The sequence below is a fragment of the Salmo salar genome, chromosome 22, assembly GCF_965601325.2.
Source record: "Salmo salar chromosome 22, fSalSal1, whole genome shotgun sequence".
Classification (NCBI taxonomy): domain Eukaryota; kingdom Metazoa; phylum Chordata; class Actinopteri; order Salmoniformes; family Salmonidae; genus Salmo; species Salmo salar.
The window spans coordinates 9,741,885-9,764,893 of NC_138312.1; the positions used below are offsets into that span (position 1 = coordinate 9,741,885).

The following is a 23,009-nucleotide window of genomic DNA, read 5'->3' on the forward strand; positions in this document are numbered from 1 at the left end:
GGAGCTTTCCTTTTAGCACCATGGAGTGAATCATAGTGAATCCTTAACACCACTACACCTGGCTATCAGTGGAGCCTCATCTGGCAGCGAAACAGTTCATACAGTCTCATTTACTACCTTTTTAAAAACAATAGCTGATATGGCTGACTTGCTTAAATAAATATGTTCTCTACTAAGGTTGAATGGAGGGAACCCGGTTACCAAGATTTACCGAGATTTATCGCCCAAAACCACTGTGAGAAACCAGTACATTTTAATACATGACAGTATTTCTATGAACAGCATGGTGTGAAATGGAACTGTTAAATTATATGCAATGTCTAATTCTGGCTTCTCTACGGCCTCGGCATAATGAATCAATGCTCAGGGGGGACAGACAGCCCATATCTGTATGGAGCACAGTTCACAGTGCATGTAGACCTATCATCTCATCATGGTCACTTTTGAATTGGACAGCAACAGAATACACAACATGGGCCGTTCTTACAGTATTCTCCCTGTACACCAAGTCAGAACTGTAGGATAAATAACGGGGGCATTTAAGCAGACAATGAAAGATCTTACAATATTCAATGATGACATTTCTCTAAAACAGGCTATAAGCTACATGTGCACCACCAACTCAAAACAGTAGGTCAAGTTCTGAGGGGGAGAGGGAACAAATTCTTAGGGTGAGAAACATGGGCTACTAAACTCAGCAAAAAAAGAAATGTCCCTTTTTCAGGACCTTCGTAAAATTCGTAAAAATCTAAATAACTTCACAGACCTTCATTGTAAAGGGTTTAAACACTGTTTCCCATGCTTGTTCAATGAACCATTAACAATTAACTGTGGAACGGTCGTTAAGACACTAACAGCTTACAAACAGTAGGCAATTATGATCACGGTTATGAAAACTTAGGACATTAAAGAGGGCTTTCTACTGACTCTGGAAAAAAAAAAAGATGCCCAGGGTCCCTGTTCATCTGTGAGAACGTGCCTTAGGCATACTGTAAGGAGGCAGGAGGACTGCAGATTTGGCCAGGGCAATAAATTGCAATCTACGTACTGTGAGACACCTAAGACAGCACTACAGGGAGACAGGACGGACAGCTGATCATGGCAGACCACGTGAAACAACACCTGCACAGGATTGCCACTTTATATAATGTTTTCATAACCTACATTACTCATCTCATATGTATATACTGTACTCTATACCATCTACTGCATCTTGCCATCCTGATGTAATGTATCACTAGCCACCTTAAACAATGCTGCTTTATATGTTTTCTTACCCTACAATACTCATCTCATATGTATATACTGTACTCCATACCATCGTAGTTGTTGTGGAATTGGTAGATTACTTGTTAGATATTACTGCATGGTCGGAACTAGAAGCACAAGCATTTCGCTACACTTGCATTAACACCTGCTAACCATGTGTATGTGACAAATACATTTGATTTGATTTGATTTGGTACATCCGAACATCACACCTGTGGGACAGGTACAGGATGGCAACAACAACTGCCCGAGTTACACATTGAGCACGTCTGGAACCTGTTGGATCAGAGGGTGAGGGCTAGAGCCATTTCCCCCAGAAATGTCTGGGAACTTGCAGGTGCCTTGGTGGAAGAGTGGGGTAACATCTCACAACAAGAACGGGCAAATCTGTTGCAGTACTTAATGCAGCTGGTGGCCACACCAGATACTGACTGTTACTTTTGATTTTGACCCCTCCTTTGTTCAGGGACACATTATTCCATTTCTGTTAGGCACATGTCTGTGGAAATTGTTCAGTTTATGTCACAGTTGTTCAATCTTGTTATGTTCATACAATTATTTACACATGTTAAGTTTGCTGAAAGTAAACGCAATTTACAGTGAGAGGACATTTCTTTTTTGCTGAGTTTTGCTGAGTAATACACTCAGTATTACTTTCTTAGCTACAGTATACATATCCTGGCACGTTACATAATTTGTGCAGCAGCATACAAGACATATTTTTGGATTCACAATTGTTGTGCTGTGCTCACTTGAACAGGAAGGTGGCGCGGCAGTCCTTCTTGTGGGAAAACTTTGTAATCAAAGTCTGGCATTCTCTGGATTCATGGTGCTTTCAAGACAACTGGGAATTTGGGGAAAAAATCGTTTGAATAATGACGTCAGTGATCTTCAGGTCGAAACGTCGATCCTCTAGAAAGAGGCCTTAGTTCTCGACTTGGAATTCCGAGTTGGATGAACGTTCAAAACGTATTTTCCCAGTCGGAGCTCATTTTTTCTGAGTTCACAGTTGTCTTCAATGCACTGAAGTCGGAAGTCGGAGATTTCAGTTTTCTGTCAATCCAGTTCCCTGTTGCTTTGAACACGGCAGAAATCATGCTGGATTGACAGCATGGTCGATGTAGTCAACTTTTTCTGGTCCATGATGTTGTGTGTGAATGTTTATCCTTTTAAGGTTGGAAAAGAGACCCTTTTATACAGATTTTTTTATCCTTAATCCTAGACTTGGAACACATACCTCTCCACCGAATAGCAGGCAGGTGAAGCAAAAATAGTGTTTAGTCACTGATTCTTTCCAAACCACTCTGTACTTTAGCTGGCTCCACCACAGAAAGCACTGAGCTAGGCTGGAACACCTGCATTTTGGAGCAGCCTTACTCAACAGAGTATGCTGCTTTACTAACTCAAGGATACCTCTTTTTTTTACATTGTTTGCAAACTGATATGTGACATGAATGAATGCCAAAATGAAATGCAAAACATGTGGTGCTCAAAACAGGCTCTGCCCCACCTGAACCTGAATGACGGGTCGCCACTGACCTGTCCCTAAATCTGCATGAGCTTTAGCCAGCTTCTCTGACTATTGTTGTCATACCATGTATGACAAGATTGCATGACAACAACATGCCTGCATGACAACGCTAGTCAGAGGAGTTGGCTAAAGCTCATACAGATATGAGGCCATGCATACTAGAATGCATACAATGAACATACGGTCCATTTTGAGAACAGATTGGCTAAGAGATGACAATAAGCTTTGGGCCAACTTCAGAATGGAGCACTAAAAGACTATAAACTGTTAAATGTAATTACATCTGCAGTGGCAGACTGTGGTGCTGCATTAGTGTCTGAAAGGACCAATGTGGAGGTCAGGATCCATTTTCCTCTCACAGTGACAGCATGGTACCCAGTGGCATGTCATGGGCTACGGCCTCAAAGCCTTAACAAGCCCCTTAATACACAGTTCCAACTAGGCTGGGTGGAGAGCTATATGCCTTAGTTTTCTTTTTTTTACAGAAAAATACTATGATTGAACTACTGGATACAAATGCAGATCAACACTTCAGTTGTGGAGAGTGCTTGTATAAACATATCTCCTTCAAACATAAAATCTGTTCTAATCCCTCTCATCTGTTCATATAACTGTGAGATGTGGGCTGCATTGTAACTGAGGCACGGCTGAGTACACAATCGTGCCTTAATCCAGAGCGGCTGACTCATCGAGATGTGGATTAGGCTGCTGTATACGTTTTCCGCCCTAAGCTAAACAAAAAAAAACAGTCATCAGCAGAAACCCAAACCGCCGCGATCATCCACGCTTTTCCCCTTGTTCATAAAATGGAACGCCGATTGTGCTTGGGGAGACGTAATGATAAGCTTGGGCATGACAAGAGAAATGCCAGCGCCTTATGCCTTTTATCAGTGGATGGCGGTTTGCTGCTGCATGTTCAAACTTGAGTTTTGAAGTGGAAGTTACTCCTCTGTATCCTCAGCAGAGAGCAGTGATGCTATACTTAATATATTCAAGGGGCATCTTAGGGAAATAAATGTTGTGTAGTTTTATTATCATAAAGGAGTATCTCAGGAACAGAAATGTGGTTGTGTGGTTTTAATGTTTAATATTTAGAATGTCATATTTGGTCTAATGGTGTTCTGTATTATGTCATTCTGTATTATGTTTCATGTTTTGTGTGGACCCCAGGAAGAGTAGCTGCTGCTTTTGCAACAACTAATGGGGATCCTAATAAAATACCAAATACCAAATATATTTCTAATATCATAAAAAGGCTATCTAATATATAAGTGCCATATAACAGCTGAAAGCTTAAATTCTTGTTCATATAACTGCACTGTCCAATTTACAGTAGCTATTACTGCGGAAAAATGCCATGCTACTGTTTGAGGAGAGCTCCTAACAACAAAACACTTTTTTCACCATGATAGGTTTGATAAATTCACCTCTGAAGGTGAAATGTGTACATACATTCTGAAATCTTGATGTGATTTATCAAACAAAGGGTCGCAGAGATAACATGAAGTGTCGTTTGTTAGATAAAATCATTTTTCATATCCTAAAAAGGTCCATATAGCATGCACGATAGATTTTGTATTTCCACTCGTTCAATTTGCTAAGAAAGAAATCTGTGGAAATCTAACCCTAAACGTTGTTTCAAACAGTCAAATCACATTTGTATGTATTCCTCAGAGATCCTAGAACGTAACCAGACTTCACTATATCATTAGGGGTGTAGTATATCCTATGGGATACCAAATTTGGTCAGAGAGCGACGCCTTCATGGCACGCCGATGACGCGGGCGGTCTTCACTTGATCGACTCTAACTTTGTCAAAATAAGCACCAATCGGGGTCAAACAAAGCTAGCTAGATAGACAATGAGCTGGGCTTTATGGGAGTATCTGGAAACCCTGTATCTGTCGCAGAATGTAGCTGCTAACCTTTTGCGACAGCATACCCTTTCCATTTGGACAAAAATTATAACCAAAATTATAAGAATATTCAGAAAACTGGTTGTTTTGCAAATGTTTAACTTATAATATGGCTACTAATACTGGAAAAGTTAAATCAAAGTTCAAGTATACAGATTTGACAATATTCTTGCAGAAAAGTGTAATATGAATGCAAATGTCTCCTTCACGATTTGTCCAAATGTACCTGGGTGACTTCACACTAAATGTCATGTAGTTTGCTCATACTTCAAGTTATCCGTCTTTACACATTTGCACATACACTTCACATATACTGCTGGCATCTTGTGTACACCATCGGAATTACAACCAGATTGATGGCTGGAAGTGTGACCATTCTGTTGCATTTCAAAGATGGTGGTAGGGAAAAAATACGGTTGTTTTTTTCTTTGTATTTTCTTCTGCCAGATCTATTGTGTTCAATTCACATTTCACATTTCCACAAACGTCAAAGTGTTTCCTTTCAAATGGTACCAAGAATATGCATATCCTTGCTTCAGGGCCTGAGCTATGGGTATGTCCTTTTAGGCGAAAATTGAAAAAAAGGGGGCTATCCCTAATATATATATATATATATATATATATATATATATATATATATATATATATATATATATATATATATATATATTACCCTTTGGCAGCTTTATCAGAAAACACAGCATTGATTTTCACTGCTACGCAGATGACACAAAAGTTTACATATCTCTGTGTCACCAGAGGATTTTAGCTCCACGGATAAATTATTAGAATCTATTAGTGATTTAAATACTTGGATGGCTCACAACTTCCTCCAGCTAAATCAAGACAAGACTGAGGTACTTATTGTTGCAGCAAAAGCAGAGAGAGAGAATGGCCGCACATTTTAATTTAAGTGCAATAAAGGTAAAACACCAGGTAAAAAACCTAGGTGTTATTTTAGATTCTGAACTTAATTTTGATTCACACATTAGGAATGTGACCAAAATAGCTTTTTACCACCTGAGGAACATTTCCAAGGTGCGTCCATTTCTCTCTCAGGCTGACACAGAGAGTCTCATCAATTATTTTATTACAATCAGGCTTGACTACTGTAATGCTCTCCTGTCTGGTCTACCCAAGAAAGCCATTGATCAACTGCAAAACATACAGAATGTTGCAGCCCAGTTACTGACCAAGACCAAACTGAGAGCACTCATGACACTGGTTTTAACGTTTCTGCACTAGCTGCCTGTACGTTTTAGAATTCATTTTAAGATTCTTCTATTGGTTTTTAAATCAATCCACGATTGTGCAACCCAATACATGTCAGACTGCTTTTAAGTTATGCACCCAATAGGTCCCTCAGGTCCTCTGGCACTGGCCTTTTAACTGTCCCAAAGCCTAGGATCAAAAGGCATGGAGAGGCAGCCTTCAGTTACCATGCCCCCAGCCTTTGGAATAGCCTGCCAGAGAACCTGAGGGGGGCCTAAACTGTGGACATTAAAAGAAAATAAAAAAAATCTTAAAACACACCTTTTTAGCTTTGCTTTCTTAAGGTGCTTTTTAGTCGTTCAGTTTCTTTAGTTTTTTTGTCCTCTTATATTTGTGTAGTAAATATTTCAATTTTTATTTTATTTTTTCCTGTGAAGAACATTGTGTTGCATTCCATGTCTGAAATGTGCTGTACAAATGAAGCTGGGTTTGATTTGATAGTTTGTTTTGTAGTGGGGGCTCCTTTTGGCTGCTAAGTCATATGACATACGATTACTATATCTCTCATGCTAAAACCTATTGGAACAATATCTTGTCTTGTTGCTTTTGTTCTATGTTGCTCTGTCTGTATGCTACATCTTGCTTGTCCTATGTTGCTCTGCGTGTGCTCACTGCTCAATGATTGTCTATATTGTAATTGTTTTTAATAACCTGCCCAAGGACTGTGGTTGAAAATCAGCCGGCTGGCTAAAACCGGCAATTTTACTGAAACGTTGATTAATGTGCACTGTCCCTGTAAAAATAAAATAAACTCAAATTCAAACTCAACACCACCAAAAAATTGCAGGGTGCGATAAGACCACACAGTAACACAGTGCAGTTAACGTCAGTCGAAAAATAATCCCCACACACAAAGTTCTCACTTAGAATAGAGTATGGAAGAACAATTTGAAATCAATGGAGTGACTGCAAATATGATTTGACTAAGGCAGATGCCTCTAGACAGAACAGAGCAGAGAGAGAATTTAAAATCAGCCACTTATTCTCTCCTCACCCCACAAGCAAAATTTCACACTTTCTTGAATTGAGAAATTACATTTCAACACAGTTTATTTTGGTCAGCCGCAAACGTTTGCACATTCCACACACTGATCCTGTGACAATTACAATACAAATTAAGCAAGAAAACACTTGTTTTTTTGTTGAAGAATTAATTGACTCTCTCCTTCGTCCCTCAGGCATTGCTGGCAACCCAGTGCTTTTCAATGGGAATGGAGACGCCCCTGGTCGCTATGAGATTTACCAGTACCAGATCAGAAACCGAACAGCTGAGTACAAAATCATCGGGCACTGGACCGACCAGCTCTATCTGAATGTAAGCACTTGTTTTTTATAGTTCATACAGTAGCTACAGATACTGTACTTTAGATATATTATCAGACTCATCCCCTTCACGTTACCTTCATGGGTTTCACCATGTGTGTCAGTGGCTCTCCTCCTGACACAGCTATGATTGGCTGTTGTCGTCTGTTGGTTCTACTGCAGCGCTTCCTTGGCTCAGTAATTCCTCCTGATCCATTTGCTACTGGCTTTGTGCACACATCTTTAAAGTTGAAAACATCCAGAGGGTGCTTTAATGATTAACAACAAAGACTGAAATGAAAAGAAAGCAATAAGAGCTTAAAAACCGATACATTGCTATAGTGACTTCAGACACCATCCACTGTCTTAGGGAAACAATAGTGTGCAATTGTGGACACATGGGGGTTACAAAGCTATAACAATGAATTACATGAAACCGGCCCCGCAAATAATGCTTAATTAAATGGAATAAGAAGAGATGGCCTTGGGCTAAGAAAGATGGAAAGAAAAAAATAAGCAGGTTTCTATGGAGTTGACCTGGTTTCTATGGAGTTGACTTGGTTTCTATGGAGTTGACATGGTCTCTATGGAGTTGATCTGGGTCTGTACCTCTTTCAATGCTGTGTACACAGAATGAATGGAATGGTGTTGTAAATTCTAGTCCTGGGCACCTACTGTAGTGTGCACCAATTCTCTTTCCTAAGGATATTTTAGTCAATTAGGATTCTTATATCTGTTAATGAAATACACATTTGGGGATGAGTTTGCCGCCTATGAATTTAACAACAACCATCGATGGCAAAAAAGGGAATAACATGATGCTAAATATACTGTTTTAAAAAGGCAAATAGAGTTTGGGAGAGGAGAATCCCCAAAACGAACTGCATGCCAGTGGCAATTTTCATTAAACAAGAAGAGACTGTGTATGGGTTATAGTGTTAGTTATTTGAGAAGTGTTTGACTGTATCCCTCCTCTCCTCTCCATCTCAATCAGATCCGAGCAATGCACTGGCCAGGTGGAGGTCGTCAGATCCCTTACTCCATCTGCAGCCACCCATGCCAGGCCGGAGAACGCAAGAAGATAGTGAAGGGCATCCCTTGCTGCTGGCACTGTGAGCGCTGCGATGGCTACCAATACCAGGCAGACACCTACAGCTGCAAGATGTGCCGCTTTGACCTGCGTCCCAACGAGAACCACACGGCCTGCCGTCCCATCCCCATTGTCAAGCTGGAATGGAGTTCCCCCTGGGCCGTCATACCTGTCCTCATCTCCGTGGTGGGCATCATGGCCACTCTGTTTGTGGTGGTCACCTTTATCCGCTACAATGACACGCCCATCGTCAAGGCGTCAGGCCGCGAGCTCAGCTACGTTCTACTGACAGGTATCTTCATGTGCTACGCCACCACTTTTCTCATGATATCTGCCCCTGACGTGGGCATCTGCTCCCTCAGACGGATCTTCCTGGGTCTGGGGATGAGTATCAGCTACGCAGCCCTGCTCACCAAGACTAACCGCATCTACCGCATCTTCGAGCAGGGATCCATGTCGGTGAGCGCCCCCAGGTTCATCTCCCCAGCCTCCCAGCTGGTCATCACCTTCAGCCTGACTTCGGTGCAGCTACTGGGGGTGTGTATCTGGTTTGGCGTGGACCCGTCTCAGGCCATCATCGACTACGAGGACCAGCGCATGGCCAATCCGGACATGGCCCGTGGCGTGCTCAAATGTGACATCTCTGATCTTTCTCTGATCTGCTTGCTCGGCTACAGCATGCTGCTAATGGTCACCTGCACAGTGTACGCCATCAAGACTCGAGGCGTGCCGGAGGCCTTCAACGAGGCCAAGCCCATCGGCTTCACCATGTACACCACCTGTATCATCTGGCTGGCCTTCATCCCCATCTTCTTTGGTACCTCCCAGTCCACAGAGAAGGTAAGCTCAGAGGTGTGTTTTTTTCTGGTCTGTTTGTTTTTGTACTTGCTGATATCCAAAAGGATGGCATAAGCACAAAGAGGATTATACAGACTGGGTCCCTCTCTCTGTTTCTCTTTTCTTGCTCTCTCTCTCACTCTCTCTCGCACTCGCTCTCTGTCTTTTATGTCTTGGTTGAAATAAAATGCTTTATTATAATGCTTTGTTTATAGAGAGGCCTTTATACCATTGTTCATTATGGAAGGAGTGTGCTGGGGAGTCAGTGTAGGTAGGTGGACATGACTGGATGAAAAAAGCATTATGCTATGGTATGAATGAGCCTTTTCTGGCAGAGCTTAACCCTCTAGAGTCAAACATGCTGACCACACTGACTAGGTATCTCCCTTTTCCCTTTCCTGCATTTTTTTAACCTTTATTTAACTAGGCAAATCAGTTAAGAACAAATTCTTATTTACAATGACGGCCTACACCCGCCAAACCCGGACGAAGCTGGGCCAGTTGTGTGCCGCCCTATCGGACTCACAATCATGGCCGGTTGTGATACAGCCTGGAATCAAACCAGGGTGTTCTGTGGTGATGCCTCTAGCACTGTGATGCAGTGCCTTAGACCACCGCGCCACTCGAGCATGCATTGTGTACACGAGCGTTGCAAAATACATTTACACATACAGTTGAAGTCGGAAGTTTACATACACTTAGGTTGGAGTCATTAAAACCCGTTTGTCAACCACTCCACAAATGTATTGTTAGCAAAATATAGTTTTGGCATGTCAGCTAGGACATCTACTTTGTGCATGACACAAGTAATTTTTCCAACAATTGTTTACAGGCAGATTATTTCACTTATGTATCAGGAAACAATATATGTATTTTTTACATGTATTTACCTCCTTACTTTTGGTCCTAAACTAATTCCATTTACAGCACCAGTAAAAAGTTTGAACACACCTACTCATTCCAGGGATTTTCTTTATTTTACTATTTTCTACATTGTAGAATAATAGTGAAGACAACAAAACTATGAAATAACACATATAGAATCATGTAGTTACCCGAAAAGCGTTAAACAAATTAAAATATATTTTATATTTGAGATTCTTCAAAGTAGCCACCCTTTGCCGTGATGACAGCTTTGCACACTCTTGGCATTCTCTCAACCAGCTTCATTAGGTAGTCACCTGCAATGCATTTCAATTAACAGGTGTGCCTTGTTAAAAGTTAACTTGTAGAAGTTCTTTCCTTCTTAATGAGTTTGAGCCATTCAGTTGTGTTGTGACAAGGTAAGGGTGGTATACAGAAGATAGCCCTATTTGGTAAAAGACCAAGTCCGTATTATGGTAAGAACAGCTCAAATAAGCAAAGAGAAACAACATACTTTAAGACATGAAGGTCAGTCAATACAGAAAATTCCAAGAACCTTGATATTTTCTTAAAGTGCAGTCGTTAAAAACCATCAAGCGCTTTGATGAAACTGGCTCTCATGAGGACCGCCACAGGAATAGAAGACCCAGAGTTACCTCTGCTGCAGAAGATAAGTTCATTAGAGTTAACAGCCTCAGAAATTGCAGCCCAAATAAATGCTTCACAGAGTTCAAGTAACAAACATATCTCAACATTAACTAATCAGAGGAGACTGTGTGAATCAGACTGTCATTCTGCAACGATACGCCATCCCATCTGGTTTGCACTTAGTGGGACTATCATTTGTTTTTCAACTGGACAATGACCCAAAACACCTCCAGGCTGTGTAAGGGCTATTTTACCAAGAAGGGGAGTGCTGTATCAAATGACCTGGCCTTCACAATCCCCCGACCTCAGACAAATTGAGATGGTTTGGGATGAGTTGGACCGCAGAGTGAAGGAAAAGCAGCCAATCAGTGCTTAGCATATGTGGGAACTCCTTCAAGACTGTTGGAAAAGCATTTCAGGTGAAGCTGGATGAGACAATGCCAAGAGTGTGCAAAGCTGTCATCAAGGCAAAGGGTGGCTATTTGAAGAATCTCAAATATAAAATATATTTTGATTTGTTTAACACCTTTTTGGTTACTACATGATTTCAAATATATTATTTCATAGTTTTGATGTCTTCACTATTATTCCAAAATTTACAAAAGAGTAAAATTAAAGAAAAACCCTTGAATGAGTAGGTGTTCTAAAATTTGGACCGGTAGTGTAAGGAATTTGAAATTATTTTTACTTTTGATACTTAAGTATATTTTAGCAATTACATTTAATTTTGATACTTAAGTATATTTAAAACCAAATACTTTTTTACTTTTAATCAAGTAGTATTTTACTGGGTGACTTTTACTTTTACTTGAGTCATTATCTGTTAAGGTATCTTTACTTTTACTCAAGTATGACAATTGTGTACTTTTCCCACCACTGCCTTTCACCGCAGATGCAGAAGGGCGATATTGCTTGATGCAGTGGATTGAGACGCAGCCCATGCAAAACAGATATCTTTGGTTTAAACAGACAGATTGACAGATTGTTTCCATTATGTTAATTCGATTTCTGCGGGGGTGCTGAAACTGTAGGCTAAGGGATGGTGAATTTTTCTGTTATACTCTGTGTCGATTTTCATTTTGTAATCATTAAGTTTTAATCTCCCCTGCAGTCTTGGTTTTATGAAGACTAGAATTACAAGCAGAGGATTGCATAATTCTGTGATTACAGTATATCTGAGATTCAATTACATTGGGGAGGTTAGTATCAATATAAAACTGCTAAGCCATTAATTACTTAAATATTAAAAGTTCTGATCTGAAGAAATGTCCTATTCTACATGCAGGGGATTTGAAGATAATTCCTATAAACTCTGCAGGCCCTTTGCATACAGTAGCCTGCTTGTTATTCCGTGACTCATGCGTATGTGACAGCCACGTGCCACAGTGTATTAGTGACCGTTGAGTTGTTTACACAACCACAGAGCTCACACTCGTGTCATTGTGTCAAATCAATGATTCTGGCCTGGTGAACGGCAAATCCACTGAACACTGGGATTCACACCTAGGGGAAATTGTATTGGTTTTCATTCAAAAACGTTCAAGCATTCGATTAAGCCTGCCTGGAATGGAGTGTCAGGTGGGCGGGGTTTGCACTTTTTTGGACTATTCCATTGGTTCTGTTGTGACAACCAAGCTGAATCAAGTGCAGCATAAGAATTAGAAAGAAACCAAATACTGTTTGAACCCCAGGTCTGCTGGGATGTACAGGTCAGATGGGGACACAGGGAGAAATGGATGCACTGTAAACCCCAATGTGCTGTCATTAATTAAAACTTTTGAGGAAACCTGTTGCAGTTAATATATCTGAGTATAGTTATTGTGATTTTATAGTCATTACTCAAACCGATGGAGTCACTGTGACCCTGTAGAGCAGGGGTAGGCAACCCTGGTCCTTGAGTGCCGACCTGGAAGACCAGGTGTGTTGAATGTAATACAGTGGCCTGAAGCTCATGGTTTACAGGCCTGCAAATAGGGTTGCAAAATTCCGTTAACTTTCCCAAAATTACCAGATTTTCTAAAAATCCTGGTAGAAGAATTTCCAGGAATCTTCCACCTGGGATTTCTGGGAAACCTTGGAAATTTACCAGAAGGTTGCAACCTTACATGCAAGTCACATTATGCTGGCTTACACAGTGATGTGAAAATCCTATTACAATCCAGCCAGAGTTAAGCTATCTAACAGCTGAAATGTTTATTCACCCGCAACCTGCATTCATATTGACTGCCAGGATTAGGAACAGTGTGAGGAGACTACCTAAGCCATTTAAACTGGAACAACCATTTTTCTAACAGGTGCAAGAAATCTAACAAAACTATTGGATTAGTTTACAAAAATGTATGTTATTTATCTTTGTGTAGCGTAATGTAAACGCAAAAACACAGATATTAAAAATAATAATTAAAAAAAAAGTACATTTGTTATCATAACTTTTTTTTTAAATGTAGTTGATGTGACTTCTCATTTAGTTTTAATTCAGTACCACAATAACATTTGAAGTAATAGGCCTAATCCCTTTTCATTGACTTTGAGTTCAACTTACCAGAAGTATTTGAGTTAAAAATGCCTTGGGGTTTACAGTGTGGATGTTGAGTTTTTAGCACATAACCATAGCTGCAGTACAGTGTACTGTAGGGCTCCACAGCCTTGAGATAAAAAAACAATGGTTAAATTGAGTAGGTGGAAGCAGATCTATTTGGCAGATAGACAAAGAATGGGGCCTCAGTAGCTGTCATGAGCACTGTTTATTTACTCAGGGGCGAGAGGCTAGTGAATGCCTTGCACTGGCAGGGGTGACACCATCGGTGGGGCTGGAGTAAAACAACCGAAAGAGGGGGGTCTAAAGAGCTATACTGTAACGTCATCATCATCATCATCATCATCACCGTCTTCCCACTAGGCTGCAGAGGCAGAAAAGAAAAAACAGAGTACATTCTGCTAGGATCTCTACTCAGCTTGTACATGGTTAAAATGTATATCTTGTAAGACTGACTATCACTTATGAACTGCATTCAACATGTGTGTATTCTTCTGCAGTGCATTACCGTGCATTGCATATGACCATTGCGAGTTAGATGCACTCAGTCATAGTGCAAAATGTCCATAGAGTCCATTGTGTGTTAACGTAATGAAGCCCTTACTGAGCTAGGTTAATTGTGTGTATCAGTCAACTTCCTTTATCAGTATGACCTGTTGTGTTGTTAACACAATGCAAACTCATCTGAAGAACAGAAAGATACCTGCAGGGATCAAAAGGGGAAAACAACTTTTACAAGAAGATTATGCCGTTTTTGCTTAAGCTCTTCTAAATCTTGTGTGCTACCATCACATTGTGTTAATAATGGTGCATAAATACTGGCATATGGATCAGCCTTTAAAGGATCGTTCATCGTTTAATTAATAAGAACAAGGTAAGCTAACACAAACTGCAAAAGCTCCATATGTACTGAATAACAGATATTGACCTGAACATTGCTTATCTCTTGTAATCAGTCGCAAACCGCAATGGATATCAATAACTACTGTCTTCCAGCTGTCCATCTTCTGCCTTGAAAGATAGAAGAGAATCATGAAATAGACTTAACGTAAGCTTTTTCCTAGATGAGGTAATCCATTAGATAGTGTGGCTTTGAATCACAAAACAGGAAGTGCCCTACTTTTTGTTTCTCCTCACAATCCTGCAGAAACCCAGCCCTGCTAATTCAATTTGAAAACCTGGAACAAGTTCTCTTATAGAAGCTTAAGATAAGAGGTGGCTTTTCTTCTCCCAATTCATATTAAACATTAATTAATTTGCTTTTCCCTTGGAAAGGGGCAGACAATTGTGGAGAGAACTTTAATTCTTTGGGAGGAGGAGTGCCACCACTGCCAGGAGGCTGGAGCTCTGTTACTGTAGGTGAGAGAGAAAATACAGTGGCGTGACTGAGCTAAGACTTCCCTTATACTGCTCTCTCTGCTTTCTCTATTGTCTTAACATGCATGACAGTAGCTAGTCATATTATACACATGCACACATAGGAAACTTTGAATGTAGCGTAAATATGCCTCTACAGTATGATAAGAAGATATAAGATTCAGTGTTGAATTACTGTGCTATTTGTTCTTCAAAATTCTCTTTTGAGCTAAAATATTCAGGATAATGCCATTCACAATCAACAATACTAGGCTGCAGTACACACAAACTTCTTGATTTTCCAATCAATTAGAATAATTCTGTGATTGATCATCTGCGCTGTTATGTAAACAATGTTCCTTTATAAGAAATTAACATGCAAAAACAAAAGCCCCTCGTAATCATCCAAAGTGACAAGCCCAACAAAGCCTTGCAGCTGGAAATGACATGTCTTTTAGAGCAAATTAAATGGTTGAGTTGCTCTGGGTCTTGATTTAGCTTATCTGTCCGCCTATGTGCTCATCACCAGTTTACTGCAAGCCTCCCTCGCCTGGCACTCCAATTACACTAATTTATTTGTCATCCTGTGTCAGGAGAAATGTAACAAATGCCATATAGGAGGCCTTCTCTATCAGTCAAATCTGGTCTGGCTATAGTGTGTGATCACAGAGCATGATGCTGGATGTGGGAATCGATGTGGTACTGCCTCACCTGGAGAGGTGTAGTAAATCAAAGGATGTCTGTCAGGTAGGGGGAGTGGGAGGAGTGGTAGGAACGCTTCACAATGGAGTCCAAGGAGAAGGTTTCTCTCCTCACAATGAACACAATCGGCCGCCTTAGAAAGAGCTGCCATTATGGTGCTCGAACAGCTGACTGCTAGTGAGTGGTTTTGTCCATCTCTTTTATGTTATCAGGTTTTCATTATGCTGTTTACAGTGTTCTTGTTGTTGCCTCTCGGCTGTTAAAAAAGTAGGTTAGTTCAACAGCCTTAGATTACATGCTGTGATCTCAGGCCCTTCTTATGAACAATTCTTTATTTTATGAACAAGTCTTATAAATATATATTTCCTATCTACAGCTTATTAGCCTACACCGAATATGTTCCCCCTGTTGATGACGCTCATTATGCATTAAGGTTGAACCAAAAGATTACATGTATCAAATATGAAATGAAATGCGAAACAATTAAATATGTGAAATGGAATTAAGCAATAATGTATGTTGATGCTAATATGATGTACAATATTCAATTATGTTTCTATATGATAACAATAGCCTAATATATTTAATTTGCCATATTTTTTTATATTTTTTTTAACAGTTTCACAAATTGTCATTGGTTGCACTAATTGCATTGTTTGTCTACATAACCTTGTTTAAGTATTCATGACATTAACCCGAGGAAGGCACAGTGATGCCGAAACATTGGTAAATACCCAATAAATTACTGGGAGTTTATATATGGAGTGTGCGACTTTCTTTATTTTGATGTTTTTTCATATGTAAACAACATTATTCATTGTACAGCTGTCCCAGAGGCCTAATAGAACACAATGAGGATCAATGGGACAGAGCACAGAGGCCTGGATAAGATGTAGGATTTCATACTGGTTGCATCTGCTACATGACCCATTGTAGTCATTTTGTAAATCACATTCTCCAGCAACACCACATCAGAGTCCCCGTGGCAAAAAAATCCTTATTGGTTTAATTAGACTATAACCACAGAAACCATGTGAGGCTGTGAAATTGAAATTAATATTGAAATGATTCATAGCCTGTTGTTTGAATATGCCATACTGAACTATGAGTAAAACCTAGAAGCTGCATTGTTTCCCAGGAAGAATGCTAGTCAATAATGGAAATTGAAAGTGCTTTTAATTCATCAGTCTTAAGATTGAGCATATGTTATGCAGCTCGCATGTTAGCGTTTATTAGGATGAATCTTATCCTGGAGGCAGAGCTGAGCGGTTTTCACTAGATGGGCCAGCCGCAAAGTCAGAATTGGCTATACCGTATAAAAATGTATTGAAAACAAAAATGTGCTTTTTTTGTCTTAAGGTGAGGCATAAGGTTAGCAGTGTGGGAAGGTTGGTGTTAAAAGGGGAGCTGAACTTCCTGATTTGACCTTGTTTTTCAGTGGCCATGACTGAAGACAAACGAGAGTTATCTTTGGGGGGTGGTGATTTAATGTGGGTGTCTCTTGTGTATGTATTGCACGTGGTAAGCGTTTGTACATTCACTCTGCCAAGACAGTACACAGTGACTAGATAACTTGAAACAACCTAACCTCTTGTGTCTTGAAGTTGCCTAGGCTAGCTAACGTCATTCGCCAATTAGCTTCAGCCGCCATTTACAATGTAAATGGGACAATATTTTCATGTTGCACATCTTTTAGTTGTCTCATTAAATGCTTTTAATGTTTGTATGTGCATTCCTACAATTTATAGTTGGTTTGACGTTTTTAGGTCATTGAAATTTGAAGCTATAGAACTTTTCAAATATTGTCTCATGTACATGGTGTGATTTACTGATGGTCCCTAACTACCCCTATACGGATATCGAATGTCAAACCAAATTGACCATGGCCATTACGATCGATCGGGTCGTGTGGAGCTGTGCTGCTGCAAGCTGTGGGCATGTGGGTAGGATTGAAATTAACCCAACCCTAGGAAAACTGTTACAGTACTCTTCATTCCTTTACATACACATTTTTCCTTTTAATCTCGCAAATCTCAGTTTTGGACAAGACTGATTTTATGACCAAAATTATCCTATTTACACTTTGTAGCCAATTTGACACTAGAATAAATAAATAAATAAATAATATTGATGCCACATAGGCCGTTTTCAAAACAAGAAGTTGCTTTTTAGGGGCAGTTATTCTTTAAGGTTAGGGTTAGGTCTAAAATCAGATGTTATGACTATGCCAGCTAGTATGACCACCCTGCAGAGCTGACTCCAGTACATGAGTCATTCCAATAAATGCCAACCTGTCACGTCCTGACCAGTAATAGGGGTTATTTGTTATTGTAGTTTGGTCAGGACGTGGCAGAGGGTATTTGTTTTATGTGGTTCGGGGTGGTGGTTTGTTTAGTAGGGTATTTGATTTATGTATTCCGGGGGTTTTTGGGCACTGTTCTATGTTAGTGTATTTCTATGTTCTGTCTAGTCTTTTGTATTTCTATGTTTTGTTTATTGGGGTTGGACTCTCAATTGGAGGCAGGTGTTTTCTAGTTGCCTCTGATTGAGAGTCCTATATATAAGTATGTGTTTGTTGAGTACTTTGTGGGAGATTGTTCTGTGTATAGCCTTGTGCCTGACCAGCCTGTGAGTCGTCGTTGTCTTTTTGGTGTATGTGTTTGTTTTGGTTCTCCTTCTTGTCCATTTATAATAAAGAAGATGAGTGCACATTTCCCCGCTGCATTTTGGTCTAAATCCGACGACAACCGTTACAGAATCTCCCACCAACCAAGGACCAAGCAGCGGAGGAAGGAGCAACGGGTGGACTATAGGGAGCAGCACCTGGAGTGGAGAAAGCAGCGCGCTTGGAAGGAGATGGCATCCTGGTCGCTGGAAGTATTGGAGGCAAGGATTGACTGGACGTGGGAACAATTACTGGACCATTGTGACAACCTGCCTGGGAAGCAGGTAGAGGTGGAGAGGCAGCCCCAATAATTTATTTGGGGGGGGGCACATGGGTAGTTTGGCTAGGCCAGGCAGTAGACCTAAGCCAGCTCCCCGTGTTTTTTGGGATGAACGAATGGAGTGGAGGGCACCAAGGTATGTGGAAGTGCGCACAATCTCGCCCATACGCACGCACAGTCTAGTGCGAGTGATCCCAGCCCCTCGCAAGTGCCGTGCTAGAGTGGGCATCCAGCCTGGTAGGAGGATGCCTGCGCAGCGCATCTGGTCACCGGTGCGCCTCCTAGGTCCAGGCTACCCTACGCCCGCTCTACGCACGGCCACCATCAGGCCCCTGCATAGCCCAGTCCGCCCTGTACCAGCACTCCGCTCGTACAGGGCTACTAGTTCCATCCAGCCAGGACGGGTTGTGCAGGAGGTGCGATCGAGACCGCCAGTGCGCCTCCACGGCCCGATACCTCCAGTACCAGCACCATGCATCAGGCTTCCAGTGCGTCAGCCCAGTCCAACTCAGCCCGTTCCTGCTCCCCGCACTAGCCCTGAAGTGCGTGTCCCCAAACTGGCACTTCCAGCACCACGCATCAGGCTTCCAGTGCGTAATCCCAGTCCAACTCAGCCCGTTCCTGCTCCCCGCACTAGCCCTGAAGTGCATGTCCCCAAACTGGCACATCCAGTACCAGTACCACGCATCAGGTTTCCAGTGCGTCAGTCCAGTCTCGAGCTTCCGGCAACAGTGTCCAGTCCAGAGTATCCGGCAACAGTGTCCAGTCCAGAGTGTCCGGCAACAGTGTCCAGTCCAGAGTATCCGGCAACAGTGTCCAGTCCAGAGTATCCGGCAACAGTGTCCAGTCCAGAGTATCCGGCAACAGTGTCCAGTCCAGAGTGTCCGGCGACAGTGCTTCGTCCAGAGTGTCCGGAAACAGTGCCCCATCCAGAATATTCAGCAACAGTGCCCCGTCCAGAGTATCCGACAACAGTACCCCGTCCAGAGTATCCGGTAAGAGTGTCTAGCCCGGAACCGAGTGAGACGGCCTACAGTTCGGAACCAAGGGAGACGGCCCACTGTTCAGAGCCAAGTGAGACGGCCCACAGTTCGGAGAGGAGTGAATGGGTCTACAGTCCGGAACCGAACAAGACGGCCTACAGTCCGGAACCGAGTGAGTTTGCCTGCAGTCCGGAACCGAGTGAGTCTGCCTGCAGTCCGGAACCGAGTGAGTCTGCCTACTGTCCGGAACCGAATGAGTCTGCCTGCGGTCCGGAACCGAGTGATTCTGCCTGCGGTCCGGAACCGAGTGATTCTGCCTGCGGTCCGGACCGAGTGATTCTGCCTGCGGTCCGGAACCGAGTGAGTCTGCCTGCGGTCCGGAACCGAGTGAGTCTGCCTGCGGTCCGGAGCCGAGTGAGTCTGCCTGCGTTTCGGAGCCGAGTGAGTCTGCCTGCGGTCCGGAGCCGAGTGAGTCTGCCTGCGGTCCGGAGCCGAGTGAGTCTGCCTGCGGTCCGGAGCCGAGTGAGTCTGCCTGCGGTCCGGAGCCGAGTGAGTGCCTGCGGTCCGGAGCCGAGTGAGTCTGCCTGCGGTCCGGAGCCGAGTGAGTCTGCCTATAACTCCGAACTGTGTGAGTCTGCCTATAACTCCGAACTGTGTGAGTCTGCCTATAACTCCGAACTGTGTGAGTCTGCCTACAGCTTGGAACCGAATGGGTCTGCCTACGGTCCGGACCGAGTGAGTCTGACTACGGTCCGGAACCAAGCGAGTCTGCCTACAGTCTGGATCTTCCAGAGTTGGTCCACAGTCCAGAGCCCCCAGAGACACTCTACAGCCCTGAACATTGTGCAGGGGTGGACTGGTCAGGGGGTGGCTGTAGACCAGAACCTGAGCCACCTCCAGTATAGGTGGATTGGGGAGGGGGGGTGTAGCACAGGTGCCGTCGTTGACGGCAGCCACCCTCCCTTCCCTCCCTTTAGTTTAGGGGATTTATGTTTGTTTTGGGGTAATTTAGTTTTTTTTGTGTGAGGTGCATCCGGGGTCTGCACCTTTGGGGGGGGTACTGTCACATCCTGACTAGTAATAGGGGTTATTTGTTATTGTAGTTTGGTCAGGACGTGGCAGAGGGTATTTGTTTTATGTGGTTCGGGGTGGTGGTTTGTTTAGTAGGGTATTTGATTTATGTATTCCGGGGGGTTTTGGGCACTGTTCTATGTTAGCGTATTTCTATGTTCTGTTTATTGGGGTTGGACTCTCAATTGGAGGCAGGTGTTTTCTAGTTGCCTCTGATTGAGAGTCCTATATAGAGGTATGTGTTTGTTGAGTACTTTGTGGGAGATTGTTCTGTGTATAGCCTTGTGCCTGACCAGCCTGTAATTCGTCGTTGTGTCTTTTTGGTGTACGTGTTTGTTTTGGTTCTCCTTCTTGTCCGTTTATAATAAAGAAGATGAGTGCACATTTCCCCGCTTCATTTTGGTCTAAATCCGACGACAGCCGTTACACAACCTACATCCAGCTCGCTAAAGAAATGCAGGTTCATAGAAATCCTATGTTCTATATGTGCAGGTCTGCCAATAGCACTCCTCCAATATACACTGCTCTGAATGTGCTGAGGAAGAGGCAGATTAGGGGAGAAGTACAGGCGAATGATCCAGCCAGTCTACTGTCTGAGTCATAGTCTTTCAGACTTGCTCAGGTATACACTCACAGCCCCATGGTGGACGGTTAATTTTAGGCTTATTCAACAGAACTGCAATGCCAAACAGTAATTCAAATGTTCAGAGTGTACAGTGAATGAATTCTAATGGTCAACTCTGCATTAAAGGATGACATGCTTTGTATTTGTATTTGTATTTATTATGCATCCCCATTAGCTGTTGTCAAGGCAGCAGCTACTCTTCCTGGGGTCCTGCAAAATGAAGACAGCTATATACAGTCGTGGACAAAAGTTTTGAGAATGACACAAATATTAATTTTCACAAAGTTTGCAGCTTCAGTGTCTTTAGATATTTTTGTCAGATGTTACTATGGAATACTGAAGTATAATTACAAGCATTTCATAAGTGTCAAAGGCTTTTATTGACAATTACATTAAGTTGATGCAAAGAGTCAATATTTGCAGTGTTGACCCTTCTTTTTTAAGACCTCTGCAATCCGCCCTGGCATGTTGTCAATTAACTTCTGTGCCACATCCTGACTGATGGCAGCCCATTCTTGCATAATCAATGTTTGGAGTTTGTCAGAATTTGTGGGTTTTTGTTTGTCCACCTGCCTCTTGAGGATTGACCACAAGTTCTGGGGAGTTTCCTTGCCATGGACCCAAAATATCGATGTTTTGTTCCCCGAGCCACTTAGTTATCACTTTTGCCTTATGGCAAGGTGCTCCATCATGCTGGAAAAGGCATTGTTCGTCACCAAACTGTTCCTGGATGGTTGGAAGAAGTTGCTCTCGGAGGATGTGTTGGTACCATTCTTTATTCATGGCTGTGTTCTTAGGCAAAATTGTGAGTGAGCCCACTCCCTTGTCTGAGAAGCAACCCCACACATGAATGGTCTCAGAATGCCCCCAAACAATCGGTAAGGGGATTCAACAGAGAAAATGACTTTACCCCAGTCCTCAGCAGTCCAATCCCCGTACCTTTTGCAGAATATCAGTCTGTCCTTGATGTTTTTCCTGGAGAAAAGTGGCATCTTTGCTGCCCTTCTTGACACCAGGCTATCCTCCAAAAGTCTTCGCCTCACTGTGCGTGCAGATGCACTCACACCTGCCTGCTGCTATTCCTGAGCAAGCTCTGTACTGGTGCTGCCCCGATCTCGTAGCTGAATCAACTTTAGGAGATGGTGCTGGCACTTGCTGGACTTTCTTGGGTGCCCTGAAGCCTTCTTCACAACAATTGAACCACTCTCCTTGAAGTTCTTGATTAGAGAATCACTGACATGACATCAGCTGGTCCTTTTGTGGCAGGGCTGAAATACAGTGGAAATGTTTTTGGGGGATTCAGTTCATTTGCATGGCAAAGAGGGACTTTGCAATTAATTGCAATTCATCTGATCACTCTTCATAACATTCTGGAGTATATGCAAATTGCCATCATACAAACTGAGGCAGCAGACTGTGAAAATTCATATTTGTGTCATTCTCAAAACTTTGTACAATAGATGCATATAGAAGTATTCCTACCTTCAAAGTCACTTACAGTTGACTCCAATGTACATCTGACAGTCTGACATACTGACACTGGAGTCAAAATGACCACAAAGGAATTGAATTTATAAAAAGTCCATATTGATACAGAAACACTAAACAATTACTTAGATTTATTAAGAACAAGTTCACTGACAAAGTGGTGAACAATGTGAAGAATTGAATAAACTGCCTTTAGACAATGATAAAAAAATATGCCTCTGTGGTGAAAATAAGCCCAGTCGGTGGTATGAGGGTTTAGAAATTAACATCCAATCATGCTTAGGGTCATGTATAAAAAATTGCACAGTTGTCCATTATTTTGTCTCGAAGAAAAGATTGCAGTGACTTTGAAAGAGGGGTCTCAAAGTATCATAGGGGGTTTAAAGCATGTGTGTGTGTGTGTGTGTGTGGTGTGTGTGTGTGTGTGTGTGTGTGTGTGTGTGTGTGTGTGTGTGTGTGTGTGTGTGTGTGTGTGTGTGTGTGTGTCACGGTTGTCGTAGGAAGGAGTGGACTAAAGTGCAGCGTGTGTGTCGTTGCACATTTTATTTTCACTGTGAAACTATGCAATACATACA

At 42.2% G+C, this 23,009-nt stretch overlaps 1 protein-coding gene across 2 annotated transcripts in view; it reads left to right on the top strand.

The window, feature by feature from the left end:
* Window positions 1–23,009, top strand: part of LOC106582707 (metabotropic glutamate receptor 4) — a 284,018-nt gene that overhangs the window by 250,907 nt on the left and 10,102 nt on the right. For both annotated transcript variants that reach the window (XM_014166038.3, XM_045705684.2), the window contains exons 7-8: window positions 7,166–7,302; window positions 8,284–9,219. In XM_014166038.3, coding sequence (XP_014021513.1) covers window positions 7,166–7,302; window positions 8,284–9,219 — 1,073 coding nt within the window. The remainder of the gene's footprint in view (window positions 1–7,165; window positions 7,303–8,283; window positions 9,220–23,009) is intronic.